The sequence below is a fragment of the Artemia sp. Qi Xiang Cuo genome, chromosome 6, assembly GCF_049724085.1.
Source record: "Artemia sp. Qi Xiang Cuo chromosome 6, ASM4972408v1, whole genome shotgun sequence".
In the NCBI taxonomy this organism is placed as follows: domain Eukaryota; kingdom Metazoa; phylum Arthropoda; class Branchiopoda; order Anostraca; family Artemiidae; genus Artemia; species Artemia sp. Qi Xiang Cuo.
Genome location: NC_142799.1, coordinates 80837584 through 80855920, shown reverse-complemented (window position 1 = coordinate 80855920; position 18337 = coordinate 80837584). Strand labels below are relative to the sequence as shown.

At 33.3% G+C, this 18337-nt stretch overlaps 1 protein-coding gene across 1 annotated transcript in view; it reads left to right on the top strand.

Moving 5' to 3' along the window:
* LOC148951650 (clarin-3-like) overlaps positions 1-11895 on the top strand; it is a 32895-nt gene extending 21000 nt beyond the window's left edge. The window contains exons 2-4 of the mRNA XM_089090410.1: positions 3063-3194; positions 6700-6939; positions 11551-11895. Of these exons, the coding sequence (XP_088946536.1) occupies positions 3063-3194; positions 6700-6939; positions 11551-11822 (644 nt within the window). The 3' untranslated portion in view covers positions 11823-11895. The remainder of the gene's footprint in view (positions 1-3062; positions 3195-6699; positions 6940-11550) is intronic.
* The last annotated feature ends 6442 nt before the right edge of the window (positions 11896-18337 follow it).

Below are 18337 nucleotides of genomic sequence, written 5' to 3'. Positions count from 1 at the left end.
AGCATATTTTCGTCAGTGTTGCCAGTTGAACCGTCAAAATAAGTAAGCAAAACTTGTTCGCTAAATTTGACAACGCTTTTGGCCGTAAAAATCATTAACAATATTTTATTCCCAGCACCTTCAAAGATAGGCCACATCTTCCTAATATCTTATATACGTTTCTTGCTTACTTTTCTTACTTTTTTTTTATTCCAATATTCACGGCGCCGGGTATTTCAAAGTATCTGATATGCCGCTATTCATTTACCTCTTTCAATGGCCTCGAGGTTTTAAATGTCTATTGAGCCTTCTTTTGAAGGTGTCAAAAGAGGGATTTGCAGGGATAATATCCCCAGAAGGATCGTTCCAGATAGAAGTGCAACGCCGGATGAAGCTGTTCCTCAAGTATTCGGTTTTCGGCGTATCCTCCTTTAGATAATTGGACCGAGCTGTGTGCCTTCGTGTCTGCCTTGTCGGCTGGACAAAGGGGGGCACAATTCGAGAGAGCTCGTCTGAGGGAGGTGAATTCATGTAGGCTACTTGTATAAAACAGCCATCGACGCTACATCAAACCTTTCATTTAGAGGCTGGAGCAATTCTTGTGTAGAGGCGCAGCCCACTCTATTTGCCCTATTCTGGATCTTCTGAAGTGGTGCCAACAGCGTTTTCGGAGCACCAGCAACTAGCGGGCATCCATATTCAGCTATGGGTCTGATGCAAGACTTGTATGATCGAGCTTGATGGAAGAAGGTTTTTGCAGCGAAGAGTAACTCCCAGCTTTCTTGCGCAGGAGATTCTCACCCGATCAAGGTGGTTGTTCCAAGAGAGATCGGTGGAGAAATGAATCCCCAGTAGACGAAGCTCGTCGACTCTCTTTATAGCTTCATTTTTGAAGATGAAACTGGGGTGTTCATGTGGCAACTAAGTACTTACTTAGTTACTTTAAAGGTTCACTGATTTTTTTTCTTAAATTTGACACCCGCTAGAAGCGAAAAGTTTGTAAATGCATTTAGGAATCTTTTTTACTAAAAGTTGGATTTCTAATATTTAATTTAGACATATATACGCCGTACATACGGAGTACGTAATAGTATTTCCTTCGAAATTATTGAAGGAAAATTAGTCACAGTTTTTAGACCTGAACAAGAAATAGAAAAATTATAGTCAAGCTTATAAGGAACAAGCTAGAAATGAAAAAAAAAATTTGAAGAATAAAATAAGTTTGTGTACTAGCCTGGACTTTTAACTTTTTTTAAAAAGTGTTTGGCATGCTGACCAGCTGTATGACTGCACGTGGAGGTATTTTTTCATTGAAAATTGAATTCCAGGTTTTCCTAACTTGTTGAAATATAAATAGTCCTGTAAGTCTCTACCTAACCAGTTCAAACAATAAGGTTTTATTGTTCACTGTTTTATGATTTTTCACTAGTTTTTGATAATTTTTGGTCCAACTTTGTTCTTTTAATTTGGTACTTGCTGTTAAAAAGAACTATATAAATGCACGTCGAGATTTTTTCTTTAGAAATAGAATTTTCGATTTTTCCTAACTTTTTGAAATATAAATCGTGACTGTAGAAGTTCTTAAGAAGTCAGTTCAAAAAATCGGGTTTATTTTTACTGTTTCTGGTACTTTATGAGCATAATCCTCCTAGGCAACTAGTTTCCGGGTTTCTGGATAAAAGCTGAACTTTTTAAACTCAGTTAATTTCTTGACAAAGCTGCTAAAATTGTCAACTATATTGCTATGACAAGGAAACATTTATGGAACATAAGGGTACATAAGTTAACATATATGTAAACCTAGGGTAACCATGGTGCTTATTGTGATAGAGTTTTAAAGCATTCCGGTTGAAAAACTTGGGAAACGCGGGTAATGGTTAAGAAGTGTAATGTTTGTGTGAATCCAGGATCCAATGTCCTTAACTTGTCCTAGCTAGAAAGTATTAAACAACTTTGAAGCTACGCACTGATGGGTATGTAATTTCGCGTTGACTGCTGGAAATCATGTCACCCAATGAAAAGTGTACTATGTTAGTATCCACATGAATATTTAGTTGGAAAATGGTGTGTTTGTAACATAACTCCTGTTTAATTGTAATCCCATTCCCCTCAAACCATTCGGCAGATCACTCATTCAACTGAACCCTCGTTCAAACGACCCCCGTTTAGCTCAACCCGCTTGCAACTCTCCATTGAACTCAACTCATTCAGCGCGAACCCCATGTGATTCAACCCTTATTTAACTCAATATTCATTTAACTCAACCCCCGTGCAAATCGTCCAATTTAACGTATGAAGCTAAGAGAGGAAGAGAAATAATAAATGAAAAATAAAACCAAAAAAGGGTGAGAAAACGAGGATTTTGTCAGCCAGTGGTAAAGTATGACAACAAAAAACAAGCAAATATTTCGACAAGGACCTCCGCCAAGTCGTCCTCAGTGCTAAACAAAATAGAAAAAGAAAAAAAGAACAACAACAAGAATCTAGCCTTTTGGAGCTTACTGTACAGGATCCGAACAGACACTCAATGGGGTTGAGTCCGATTCAACTCAACCCCATGCGACTTAAATCGTTTTAATTTTGACCTTGTTTAGGAAATTCAACCTAACCTAATTTAAGGATTGAATTATGCGGGGTTGGGTTAGCCGAGAGTTTGGTTGCAACGGAAAGTATTTGTTTTTTTCTTTTGTTTCAGATTAGAGTTTAAACTTTAGTTTTTTCCAGCCGGCCAAATTTGCAACAAAACTGAGCTAAAACTTAAAAAAGGAAGAAGGTAAATTTTAATTCACAAGCTGTGGAATAGAATAATTACAGCTGAAAAATTTTTAAATACTTTTTCTGTAGAGGGATGCTTATAATTTGGGAATCGACTTGTTGTACAAGCAACTAATAAAATAAAAATTCCCACACACGCACTTGCACAATTATGCTAAAAGTTGTTTCCTTTTAGATAGGAATTCAGGAGAGTTTTTTTAAAAGCAATTTTCTAGTAGGAATTCATTAAGTTTTGCTTTCAATCAGACATATGGGCTAGCGTTTCGAGTCATTTTAATTAGATTTTAACTTTAAATTTTCTCTTTTAGTTATCTGTGACGAAGGAGTGAAAGAATGCATGTACAGCTGTGCAGCTACTGAAGAAGGTAGATTGAAAGTTTTGCAAAATGCTATTGCCGGCATTAATACAGGAGAAAACTGTGATCAGGGTTCAGAGAATAGTAAGCTCTTCCTCAATTTTCTCTTTTTCTACATATAAATGCAAGTCATCATCTAATAGGCTTCAAACTGTAGCCCCAAATCTAAAAGTTGGTGTTTTAGATTGTGACATTTTGTCTCAAAATAGTCTTGAATAAGAGACTATGAGAAATTAATTGGTTTTTTTTATCAAAGTTTATTCACGAGCTTAGACTTAGCAAAGAGCAATGTGCCTACTCTACGTTTTTCCCGGTCTTAACATACAGAATATATGATCATAGAAAGTTGGTGCTGCTCTATCATAACAAGTCAGTGCTTATATGCCCTTTTAATGCTTGCATGTGTATAGTTTTTTTTTGGTTTAATTGAAACTCCCCTTAAACATTTCAACTTAATGCCCTTAAGTTTCAGTAAGCACAGAAAATCGGAGAAGCAGTATCAAAAGTATACACATAGTGTCTTCTGGCTAGTTCCAAATCTGTCGTAAGTTATCGTAAAAGGTCTAACTTAATAATGTAAGCCGTTAATATGATATTGCTTTATTATTCTATTGACAATCTACACAATCATAGTTCCTTTTGATTTAGTTCAGCATCCGCCTAGCTATTCATTGAGTTCTCTAGATGTACAGGGCAATAGATCTTCTGATTAGTAATCAAATAAGCCCCCTTCAAACTTTATACGATCACCCTTTCTATATAAACCTTATTTGCCACCGGGACATAACTTATAACCCTTGCCCTGAGGGCTGTAGGAGAGTTGTCAATCTTGTCTTCCTCAAATACATAATTTCCAGACCTTTCTACTACGTTGAACAAAATGGCTATCTCAAAATTTTAATTGGATGTTTTGGGGAAATGGTGAGCATGGGAGGGGGACTAGTTGTCGTCCAGTAACTTTCGGCTATTTAAATGGACACTAGCCCTTTCCATTTCCAATCGAATTTTGCCTTTTTTAGAAGTTTCTACGACAGCAAATTGCCATTTCAAAATTTCCATTAGATTTATTTCAGGAAAATACGAGGTATGTGGGGGGGTATCTGACCTTTGATCCCTTTTAATCTTATATAGGGTACTAGAACTTCTGATGACCAATCCAATGAGCCCCCTCCAAAGTTTCTACGACCACCCTTTCTATACAAACTTTATATGCCCCCAGGGTATAACTTACAACCATTGCCCTGAAGGCTGTGGGGGGTTGTCATCCTCAAATTCCTAATTTCCAAAACTTTCAACTACATTAAACAAAATGGCAATCTCAAAATTTTGATTGGAAGTGTTTGGAGAAATGGTGGGCGTGAGAGGGGGGCTAGTTGCCCTCCAATCACTTTCGACTATTAACAAGGGCACTAGCCCTTTCAATTTCCAATGGAATGAGCCCTTTATGAAGTTTCTACAACAACATTTGCAGTAAAATCCTTATATGCCCACTGGGCATAACTCACTACCCGTGCCCTGAGGGCTACGAGGGGGCTGTCATCCTCAAAGACCTAATTTCCAGAAATTTCAATTACGTTGAACAAAATGGCTGTCTCAAAGTTTTGATTGGATGTGTTTGGGCAAATGGCGGGCGTGAGAGGGGGGTTAGTTCCCCTCCAATCACTTTCGACTATTAAAAAAGCACTAGCCCTTTAAATTTCCAATCGAATGAAGCTTTTTGAAGTTTCTATGACAACGCTTTCTACAAAAACCTTATATGCCAACAGGGCATAACTTACAACCCTTTCCCTGAAGGGTGTGGGGGCAGTATCATCCTCAAAGACATAATTTTCCGACCTTTAAACTACGTCAAACAAAATGGCTATCACAAAATTTTGATTGGATATGTTGAGGGAAATGGTGGATGTGAGAGGTATGTTAGTTTTCCTCCAATCACTTTTGACTATTAAACAGGGGACAAACCCTTCGAATTTCCAATCGAATGAGCCTTTTTCGAAGTTTCTACGGCAACTCTTTTGATACGAAGTGCCCAGCTCTAAAGAAAAAAATAATACATTGTGCCAACATCGTTCTCTACTTAGACAGCGCTATTGCGCTGCCTATGATTAGTTACCTTCCGACTTTTGACTCTTAAAAAGGGCACTAGAACTTACCATTTCCAATCGAATGAGCCCCCTCCGAATTCGAAGCTCCAACCCTTCCATATGAAGTGTCTCTGGAAAAGAAAAAACAATAAAACATTGTAGCCTTTTAGCCTATATGCAACACTATAGTGTTCGCTCTGATAACTTTCTATACGAAAGTCCAGTCTCTCTCACGTAAGAATTTCATGCTGCTTTAAAAAGGTAAAATTCCTGCAGGATGGTTTCAGACCTATGCACAGGATAGTTTGGTCTAAACAGCGTCTCTAATGCCCTATTAAGTTTGTTTAGCTTTATCCTGGATTAATTTTACGTAAACAAGCCGTAAAGGTATTTTAGTAATTGGTTATTATATCTTTATGACGGTTTTTCTTCTTGTTTCGATTATTATGGTGACACTTCTGTATAATCTCGTCACTCAAGTCATATTCCAAGAGCGGCGTCGGGTTGCTGCTGCTAAGATCGAACTTCATGTTCCTTATTACTACTACTACTACTAACAACTCACCGCAGCACAAAGCCGCCTGAGGCAAACACAGCTACGCACGCTCCTCCTCCATCCCAATCTATTCAGAACCTCCCTTTTTACGCCCACCCATGAAGTTCCCATTTCCTTTAAATTTTTTTTTATGACGTCCTCCCACCCTAGACGAGGACGACCTGCTCTCCGTTTAGCCCTAAACGGTTGGCCGAAAAGAACAATCTTCGGCAATGCGTCATCCTTCATCCGCACAACGTGCCCTAGCCACCTCAACCTTTCTTTCATTATAGCTCTAGAGAGCGGTATTGAACCACATTTTTCGTATAGCCTATTGTTTGAAATACGGTCAGTCAGCCGGGTACCCAGAACAATCCTTAAGCAATTTCTCTGAAAACATCTAGCAAATCTTCATCCGCTTTTCGGAGTGCCCATGCTTCAGAGCCATATTTGACCACTGTCATCAGTGTAGCTTCTAATATTCTCTCCTCTTGCTTAGACTATTGTGGAGGCTTTTGCCTAATTACATCCCCGGAATCAATATTTCAGGCCCGGTGGGTTGTTGCAGATGAGATTGAACTCAGTCTCGTATTACCAAGAAAATATCGATCCCACTGCGCCTTCAAATACATAATTGCAATAATCACTATGGAAGGTTCTCTTTTTGGATTAATTTCTGATCCAACCTCTTGTTTATTGTATATGTCTTGAGGGTGGAAGGGGAATCTTTCAGTATTATTTTGTCACAAGATTTGGACAAAATAGGTTATCAGATCTAAATCAGATTTTGAGGAAATCTGGTTACAATAAGTACATCAAAACAGCAAAATTTGAAAATTGAAGTTATTTAAAACTAAATCAACTAAAATAATTGCAATAATAACTTGGGATTGTGGTACAAGTTTTAAAAAAACATCTATTTATTCAGTTACAATAGTTGTGCCAGAACTAAATATTTTTTGAATTTTAGGGCCCCTTTATGCATCGCGTCTTACCGGAGATGCAAAATTTACTGGAAAAGCAGTCAATGGTACATCAGACAAAGTGGATTTAGTAAGCTATGAATTGTGGTTAAGCACAGTTATGTTTTTGGCATTTGCCATTGTGATGTCACTGGTTACTTTCGGATTTACTGTCTACAATGCACTAGGAAACCCAATCTTGACCATTGTTGGCCCTAGGGGACTTTACATTTGGAATGGTGCCTCAAGTAAGCTGATCTTAGAATAACGATCCATGTAATACCGATCCGTAAAGACTTAGCATTGTTTAAGGCTAAATTGACCTTGTTTTTTAACCATATCCTTTTTTCCTCTATTTTTGCATTTTTATTGACCTTTGACACTTGTATTTGTTTCTTGACATTTTTATTTGATATTTTTATTTGACCTTTGAACCGTTTATATGTGTCACTAATTACTATTAGCTTGAATATTTTTTAACATAGTATTTTCTTTTTTTATTCTTATGAAAGTTCGGCCTATGTCGACTCGTGGTAACCTTTTCTTCGAAAAAAATACTTTATATATGTCTTGTAAGTAAAAAATCTATTCAATTTATGCATATTAATCTTTGCTTTTGAACTAGGATTTATTTCTAGTTAATGCTCATTTTGAATGGTTTCTGAGGCTGACTTTCAAGTTTGAGAATTTTTTTAGTACGTTTGAATATTTTCAATTCTGTGGACTGACTTACCATCTCACTTAATATTCCACTTGATGGCTTATCCATGTTTTAGAAATTTTAAATAATTTAGAAAGAATGCGTTATCTTCTGAGTGAAAAACCATCTTAGCATTCACACGTATACACTTCTAAAATAAGGAATGTAAGTGCTACGTCTCTCTAGCCCTCACAAGTCTTTCTACGTCCGAAACAAAAAGAATGTTAATAAAATTTCATTAACAATTCTGTTTTTGTAAGCTATAGAAAAATTTATAACAATTTTTAGGGGAATTTTTTTTAGCAATTCTCAATGTTATTGGAACAGAATTCGATCGATTTTTTTGGCAAAATTTGATAAGAATCCACACACGATTTTGAGATTATGTGACAAAACATTGGAATTTGGAAAATAGGAAATTTTGGCATAAAATCAAAAATAATTTAAAGTTTTAAATTTTCGTCTCAAAAATACTTGTGGATGATATTTCTGTCTGACAGTTTCGTCGTGCATTTTATACTTATCATGAAGATTGAAATGCTGTTTTAAATAAAATGCTGTTTTTAGTTCTTTACTTATTAAGTTTAGTTATTACCTTAATTGCCTTACCTCGCAGATAGAGACTAAGGTCCATGTTGGATCTGTTCTATTGAGAGACTAAGGTCCTAGTTGGACCTGTGTCGGTGATTGATAAAACACAAAGATGTTACCGTAGTTGTTAATAACAAACAAACTTTTGCTAATTAGCAGTTGTGTTTCTATAAACTAACAGAAATTGTTTGTAACAACTACCTCTAACCTTTAGGACAGTGGAAAAAGGTCTTTAGTGAGTTGACTTGGGTTGGTATTGATACGGACCTGTTTATTAAATCCATATTTATTAACTCAAACGAACTATTTTTTATTAACTCAAACGAAACTCTGTTTATTAACTCAAAACAAACAAAAATTAATATGAGTAGGGTTCTAAAACCCAATGCTATCTAAAGGCCAGAATATAATTTTTACTTTACTGAAAAAAATTCAAATGAATTTAATGAAAAAAATATGCATTGTCAGTTTAATATACATATGCTGATATTTATTCCTTAAAATGTTAATTAATTTTTGATTTCTTAAAGTTATAAAAATGAAAACATTTAAAAATTTTTTTATTATATTTCGGCTTTTAGAAAGCATAGGGTTTTAGAACCCTACTCATATTAATTTCTGTTCGTTTTTGAGTTTGAATATGTTACTTATTTTAATTTCTGTTTGTTTTGGGTTTCATTTATTTATTGATATTGATTTGGGGTAGTTGTATACTTGGTAGATTATTTGATTCTATTCTTGTTCATTTTTGGTTTAATGGAGTTCTTTAATTTTTTTGAAAAACTTATTTTGTGGAAAATTTTTTTAATTAATATATATTCGTTTTATATTGACATAGTCTTTTTCAGTGAAAAAGACTGAGCCTCTTCTAAAGTTAAATAACCATCCAATGGTTACAAAAATCTTAAATACCGCCTGAGCATAACTTATAACCTTTGCCACTAATCTCTGGGGTTTGTTTCAACCCCACAATCCTTGATATATGATATTTAGACTATTTTGAATAGAATAGCTATCTCAAAATTTCTATTAGATGTATTTCGGGACAATACGATGTGTTTGTTTGTGTGTATGTGTGTGTGTGGGGGGGGGGGAAGGGGGTAGCTTCCCTCCGATCACTTTGACTCTCAAAAAGAGCACTAGAGCGTCTGACCACAATCCAATGAACCCCCCTCCAAAGTTTATACGACCATGCTTTCTATAAAAACCTTATATTCCCCTAGTGGCATAACTTACAAACCTTTCCCTGAGGACTGGGGGGATTTGTTACCTTCAAAGATATAATTTTCTGACCTTTCAAATACGTTGAACAAAATGACTATCTCGAACTTTTGATTGGAAGTGTTTGGAGAAATGATGGGCGTGGGGGGGTATTTGCCTTCTGATCACTTTCGACTAATAAGGAAGGCACTAGTCCTCTCAATTTCCAATTAAATGAGCCCTTTTTGAAGCTTCTACGAAAAAACTTTCTATAAAAACGTTATATGCCCCAAGGGCATAACTTGCAACTCTTGACCTGAGGGCTATGGGGGGAGATTTATCATCCTCAAAGAGATTAATTTCCAGACCTTTCAACTACGTTGAACAAAATGGCCATATCAAAATGTTGATCGGAAATTTTTGGGGAAATTACGGGGGTTGGGGGGGGGATTCTCCCTCTGATTACTTCCGACTATTAAAAAGGGCAATAGCCCTCTCGATTTCCAATGGAATGAGCCCTTTTTGAATTTTTTACGACAACGCTTTCTATAAAAAGTATTATATGCCCCAAGGGCATAACTTGCGACCCTTGTCCTGAGGGCTATGGCGGAGGGATCTCATCCCCAAAGATCTAATTTCCAGAACTTTCAACTACGCTGAAAAAACTGGCTATCTCAAAATTTTTATTGGATGTGTTTGGGGAAATGCTGGGCGTGAGAAAGGGTTAGTTGCCCTCCAATCACTTTCAACTTTTATAAAGAGCTCTAGCCCTTTCAATTTCCAATCGCATGAGCCCTTACTTAAGTTTCTTTTTCATTCTCAAAGACTTAATTTTCAGAACTTTTGACTACGTTGAACAAAATGTCTATCTCAAAGTTTTGATTGAATGTGTTTTGAAAAACGGTGGGCGTGAGAGGGGGGTTAGTTGCCCTCCAATCACTTTCGACTATTAAAAAGTGCAGTAGCTCTTTGAATTTCAAATTGATTGAGCCCTTTTTGAAGGTTCTACGATAACGATTTCTATAAATACCTTATATGCCCCAAAGGCATAACTTACAACCCTTGCCCTGAGGGCTATGGGAGAAGTGTCCTCCTCAAAGACATATTTTCGAGATCTTTCAACTACATTGAAGAAAATTGCTATCTCAAAATTTTGATTGGATGTGCTTGGAGAAATGATGGATGTGAGAGGGGGATTAGTTACCCTCCAATTACTTTCGACTATTAAAAATAGCACTAAGCATTTCAATTTCCAATTGAATGAGCCGTTTTTGAAGTTTTTACGAGACCACTATCTATAAAAACCTTATATGCATCCAGGGCATAACTTAGAACCCTTGCCCTGAGGGGTATGGAAGTTTGTCATCCTCAGAGACATAACTTCCAGAACTTTCAACTACGTTGAACAAAATGGTTATCTCAAAATTTGGATTGGATATGTTGGGGGAAATGGTGGATGTGAGCTGTCATTCTCAAATACTTAATTTTCAGAAATTTCAACTACGTTGAACAAGGTATCTATCTCAAGGTTTTGTTTGGACGTGTTTTGGGAAATGGTGGGAGTGAGAAAGGGGTTAGTTTCCCTCCAATAACTTTCGAATATTAAAAAGAGTAATATCCCTTTGAATTTCTAATAGAATGAGCCCTTTTTGAAGTTTCTACGACAACCCTTTCTATAAAAACCTTATATACCCCCATGGCATAATCTACAACCCTTATCCTGAGGGCTGTGGGCGGGTTGTCATCCTCAAAAACAAAATTTCCAGAATTTTCAACTACGTTGAAGAAACTGGCTATCTCAAAATTTTGATTGGATTTGTTTGGGGAAATGGTGGGCGTGAGAGGGGGGCTAGTTGCGGTCCAATCATTTTCGACTATCAAAAAGGGCACTGACCCTTTCAATTTCCGATCAAAAGAGCCTTTTTTGAAGTTTCTATGATAACGCTTTTTATAAGAACCTTATATAGCTCCAGGGCATAACTTACAACCCTTGCCGTGAGGGCTGAAGGGGGGAGGGGTTGTCATTCTCAAAGACTTAATTTTCAGAACTTTCAACTACGTTGCACAAAATGTCTATCCCAAAGTTTTGATTGGATGTGTTTTGAAAAACGGTGGGCGTGAGGTGGGGTTGTATTTTCATCTTTTTAAATCCAAAAATACCCTCCTCCTTACAAGTTTCTGAATTGGTACCCATGTGAAGGAGTAGAATATTTGTCTCTATCAGCTTTAGCCACTTTGGTGGTGCAACAGCTTCTTAGCTCGTTTTTAGCTTCTCAGCTCAAAATAAAGTTACGATGTTTTACTTTATGTTTTTTTTTATTGCTTTTATTGTTTTATATTGTTTGTCATTACTCTGTGTTTTTTTCAGTTTTCCTGTGTATATTTCCACTTGCATTATGGGGAGCTCAACTGATTGTTTACCTATCACAAGATCCAATGATAAGTGAATCGTTAGATAGTGACTTTGACCTGTCAGGCTGCTCAAGATTGGATTATTCATACTGGCTCATCCTTGGGGGTGCTGTTTGTCATATTGTAAATATGCCACTTGTGAAATTCAGAAATATTTTGCGTGACCCTCCTCCTGTTGTTTCTGAGGAAGAAGATCAACAAGTGGGAGGAACGATTCTATTGTTTTGAAATAAATGTTTCGAAGTATATATTTTGATTTGAGTATTTTTATGAAAGTTTACTTAATAAAATATTAAAAACAAGTTAATTTTGAGCGTATATTTTAGTTTCTCGTTCAGAATAGTCGTTTATAGTATGGGTACTACAAGCAATACGACTAAGATTTGAAACCTGAACAGAAAAATAGATTTAGATTAATTGTTTGTAATCCAGGGCTGTTATAGCAATTATCTTTTTATCAATTAAAAATCAGAATGGAGAATTTGTTCGATTTCAAAGATACCACCAATCGATATAGCTATATATAGTTATATATATATATATATATATATATATATATATATATATATATATATATATATATATATATATATATATATATATATATATATATATATATATATATATATATATATATATATATATATATATATATATATATATATATATATATATATATATATATATATATATATATTTATATATATATATATATATATATATATATATATATATATATATATATATATATATATATATATATATATATATATATATATATATATATATATATATATATATATATATATATATATATATAATATAATATATATATATATATATATATATATATATATTTACTTATATATATATATATATTATTTATATACATATATATATATATATAATAATAATATATATATATATATATATATATATATATATATATATATATATATATAATAATAAAAATAATAATAATAATAAAAATAATAATAAAAATAAAAAAAAAAAAAAAAATATATATATATATATATAAATAAATATATATTTATATATATATATATATATATATATTTATATATATATATATATATATTTATATATATATATATATATATATATATATATATATATATATATATATATATATATATATATATATATATATATATATATATATATATATATATATATATATATATAAATAAATATATATTTATATATATATATATATATATATATATATATATATATATATATTTATTTATATACATATATATATATATATAATATATATATATATATATGTATATATATATGTATATATATATATATATATATATATATATATATATATATATATATATATATATATATATACATAGTTATATATATTTATACATAGTAATATAGTTATAGATAGGCAGGAATGAAATTTTTCGCAGAAATTTCAAATGATTTTTGCAAAAATGGTACATGGGAGGCCCAAGACCATATATCCTGGCTTTAAGAACATTTACCATATCCTTTTTTCAATAAAACCTTCGCAGACATAGCTGTAGATGTTCTTGGTTGGTGCTGGGGGGAGGGGGGGGGTTCGTATTCTATTCCTCGTTTAACAAAACACACCCCTACCAAGACACCTGAGGCCAAAACAGCTTCTCAAGCTCCTTCTGCGCCTGAATTCATTAAAAGCCTCACTCTTTACCTCTCCCCCTTTCCACATTTCCGATCTCATTTGCGCTTTACTGAAAACAAAATCCTTTTAAAATGTTTTTACCTTTCTTACTTTCATAAATAAAGATTATCAAAACCTTAAGGAAGAAATATCAGTATATGTCATATGTCAATTAAACTGACAATCCACGGTCATGTGGTTTTTGTTTTGTTTTTTTTCATTAAAGAGCAAATTGTGTTTGGTCTTGAGAAGACATGGGGGTTATCAGCCCTATTCATGTTTATTTTTGCTCGTTTTGAGTTGACTCCACTATTTATTGAAATTTCTATTCGTTTTGAGTTTCATTTATTTATTGATAGTGATTTGTAGTAGCTTCAAGCTTGGAAGATTATTTGACTTTATTTTTGTTTATTCTTGAGCCTGGAGCTCTTTACTTTCCTTTGAAAAACTTGTTTTGTGGAAAAAGTTTTTCATGCTATTTCTGTTCGTTTTTTACTGACATAATCTTTTCCATGGAAAAAAAATAATATTGCATATCTTTTCTGTTTTCAAACAGTTCGTGGTAACGAACTGTAAGTAAGGAGCGACCCGTCTCGATAGTAACCGAAACTCTAAAAAGCGGAATTGATACTAATAGATACATCAATAGAATCAAATTTTTATGCTGATTTCAAATATATAAGTTTCATTAAGTTTAGTTTTACCCATCCAAAGTTACGCGCCTGAGAAAATTTGCCTTATTTTTGAAAAAAGGGGGAAACATCCCCAAAAAGTCATATAACTTTAATGAAACCCCATCGAATTCAGCGTATCAGAAAACCCTACTGCGGAAGTTTCAAGCTCCTATCTGAAAAATGTTGAATTTTGTATTTTTTGTCGGAAGAAAGATCACGGATGCGTGTTTTTTTGTTTGTTTTTTATTGTGTTTTTTTGTTTATTTTTTTATTTTCCCAGGGGTGATCATATCGATCCCTTAATCCTAGAATACCGTGAGAGGGTTCATTTTAACGTAAATTAAAAGTTCTAGTGCCCATTTTAAATGACGAAAAACTTGAGGGCATCTTTGCTCCCTCCTTCGCTCATTTTTTCCCAAAGTCACCCAATCAAAATTTTGAGTTAGCCATTTTGTTCAGCATAGTCGAAAATATGCCTTTGAGGATGGCTTAATCCCCCACAGATCCCGGGGGAAGGGCTGAAAGTTATGGAACTTTGCCCATTGTTTACATATGGTAGGCTATTGGTTAATGGGAAGTATAAAAACGTTTCAGGAGGGATTTTTTTCTGATGAAGGAGGTGTCAAAGGAGGGAGTTATGGGGGAAAATCCTTCCATGGAGGATGTTTCCTTGGAGGAATGGACTTTTCTATGAAGGGGACGCCGGATTTCCCAGCATTATTTAAAAAACGATCAGAAATTAAATAAAAAACTAGTTTTTTCAACTGAAAGTAAGAAGCAACATTAAAACTCAAAACAAACAGAAATTATTACGTATATGAGGGGGTGTGCTCCCTATTCAATACCTCGCCCTTCTCGCTAATTTTTTTTTTAGTACTTTCAAAAGAGCTATCTATTCTAATTAACCGGCCTTTGTGATTCAGGGGTTTGTGATTCGAACAAAATTCGAACTTTAGCGTAAAGAGCAAGGTATCGACTAGGGAGCAAACTCCCTAATATACGTAATAAAACATACGAATATTGAAGTTCGTTACGTAAGTTAATTCGTAAGTTACGTCAGAACAAAATTTTGAGAAAGCCATTTAGCAAAAAAAGTAAAATTAATATACAAATTTTGTTTAATTATTCATGTACGGTGAGCCAAAATCAAAGCTGCATTAATTCAAAAACGTTCCGAAATTTAATAAAAAACAAGTTTTTTTAACTGAAAGTAAGGAACGACATTAAAACTTAAAACGAACAGAAATTATTCCGTATATGAAAGGGGCTGTGCCCTCCTCAATACCTCGCTCTTTACGCTAAAGTTTGAATATGTCACACAACTTTATTTTTTCTAAGAATAACAAACTTTAGAGCAAAGAGCGATGTATTAAGGAGGGGACAGCCCCTTTCATATACGGAATAATTTCTGTTCGTTTTAAGTTCTAATGTCGCTCCTTACTTTCAGTTAAAAAAAACTTTTTTTTAATTTAATTTCTATAAGAATCCATTGTATGAGTTGCTTTTTTTATGTTGGAGAAACTTTTTCAACAGTTTTAATCCTGACACAAACAGTACTTTTTAATTTAATTTTATAGCTTCTGAAGTTGATCTAGAAATTAAAACTTAATATCTTTCCCAAAAGATTCTATCTATGCTCTTTGACAACCTGGATACACTTACACTCTTTTTAATTTTTATTTTTTCGGGAATCACGGAAATTTTCTCAGGCTTGTAACGTTTGATGGGTAAGAATTAACTTAATGAACATTTTATAGTAAGATCAACACAAAAATTTAATTCGTTTGTTGAATTGTTAAAAACATTCTTTTTTTTCAGAGTTTTGGTTACTATCGAGTCGCCCATTACTTACAGTTCGTTCACACGAACTATATGATTATTGGCACTCATACTGTATTATATAGTCGCACTTTAGACCTATGTAGGGGCATTGTATCGTTTTAATTCGTGGGAAGGGGGGATAAAGCTGCGGAACTTGATCCTAGACCTTCACCTTCGTTTGAAGAATATATTTTGACTAACTGTTCAATCGAGTGCTGAGGGTTCTCTTTTTATTGTGGAAATGTATTTTAAGAGGAAACAATAGGCTTTAAATATCAAAGAACTTAGGAAAAATTTTGAGCCCAAAAAAAAATGGGATAAGAAACTTTTTACCCTATCAGAGGCAACGCCCTATCGGTGCCTATAGTAAAGAGCCTCAACGTATACTTAAGACCACAGTATATATAATATAGCAGTATGATCTTTCCCTATCTCACCCATTATAAAAACCCGGACCGAGGTGCGATTGCTCCAGAGAATGTATAAACCGGTATAAACATAAGCGACATTAGATCTTTTCACGGGTAGACAAGTCAGATCTTTCTTGAACGCGAAACTTGGCTTCAACGTTGGAACACTAATTTTGAAGAAACTAATTTTAAATTAATTTATTCCAATACATACATGAAAATCGGTAATTAGTAGTGCAATGTTATTATTAGATGTTTTTAGGAATTAAAAATAGGTTTCGAAGTCTCAAGTTGGTTTCAAAGGCATTTTGAGAAAGTTTCTGCCAAAATACGTGTTACAGGGTAATTGGACCGCTGATGGCAGATCAAATGAGAGGAGCTGTTTGTACGCGCCGATATATATATATATATATATATATATATATATATATATATATATATATATATATATATATATATATATATATATATATATATATATATATTTATATATATATATATATATATATATATATATATATATATATATATATATATATATATATATATATATATATATATATATATATATATATATATATATATATATATATATATATATATACTACGAATACTTTACGAAAAAGAAAGTTTTTTTTTAAGAAAAGTAAAGGCCATATTAAACTTAAGATCAGAAGAAATAGAAGCCTACAATAACTCAAACTCAAAACGACTAAATAAACCTGACTAAATAAACCTGATTTTCATAACTAATAATTATTTGAAGTCTTTACATCCCCCTGGAAAGGAGTAAGTCAGGTTTGTATGTTGTTGTTTTTAATTTTTGGCATGATTCCAAGTTCTCATCAACAAGAGGACTTCAGTTTACTCTCGATAATGTTCATGCTTGAAAAAGATTGTTTGTACATATATATATATATATATATATATATATATATATATATATATATATATATATATATATATATATATATATATATATATATATATATATATATATATATATATATATATATACTACGAATACTTTACGAAAAAGAAAGTTTTTTTTTAAGAAAAGTAAAGGCCATATTAAACTTAAGATCAGAAGAAATAGAAGCCTACAATAACTCAAACTCAAAACGACCAGAAATTGTTATTAAAGAATAAAAAAAAGGAAAGGAGAATAATTGGTACGGCTGTAACACTGCATATAAATTTATATAAATGTATATACAGTGGGCTGTAATAATGCAAAAGGTAAATATAACATTGGTTTAAGAATGGAAAGAAAGACAAAGAATGAATTTCCAAGGATAATCAAGTTAAAAATAAGTTTTATTTGAATAATGTCATAAAGCAATGACATCTGATTATGATATTTGGTGCTTCGCATTGATATTTCAATTTTAAAAGTTTTATCAATTTTCTGAAAACTCCCTAAGAATTTTACGAAAAATACTTCTTAACAGACGTTTGGTATTTTCTTGGATGGGGCTATTGTGACAACTTTTACCACAACAACCAATAATTAGAACCGAAGTCCTAGAATTGGTGTCAATCAGGAACCCTTATCGCTATATAAATTCATAAAGTGCAAAGATTTTCAAACAGTGGTGTTTATTGTTTAAAGTTCAGGAAAGGTCTGCCCATTTCATACGAAAACATTGATTGAAAACGAAACTAGTCTTATCTAGAAAATAAATATCGTAGAAAATAAATATCACGACGTGAAAAAAAATGATAAACCATCCAGTGGCGGATCCACAGAGGGGAGGCGAGGGGTGCCCCCCCCTAAAGTAGTCTAAAGTAGTGTAAATTCCCTAATTAACGCAAGTTTGCATTAATTAAACTTGCTCCTAACGTAACTTAGCGGATCAACCTATTTGCGCCCCCCTAAAAAATCCTGGATCCGCCCCTGAAACCATCACACCTATTCTACCAGTTATTAGAAGAAAAAAAATCCTTATTTTCACAGATTTCATCCACCCCCCGCCCGCCCGCTTTTTTTTATAATATCCTACATAGGCCAATCAGTTGAGTCCACTGTATATAAATAATAGATTAAGTCATAATTTGTATATAAATTAAGTCATTCCTGTGAGATGGGACACTTGCAAACCACTTGGCCAGCTCACCAAGTTTTTTTCTGCTTTCGCAATTACGAATAATGCACTT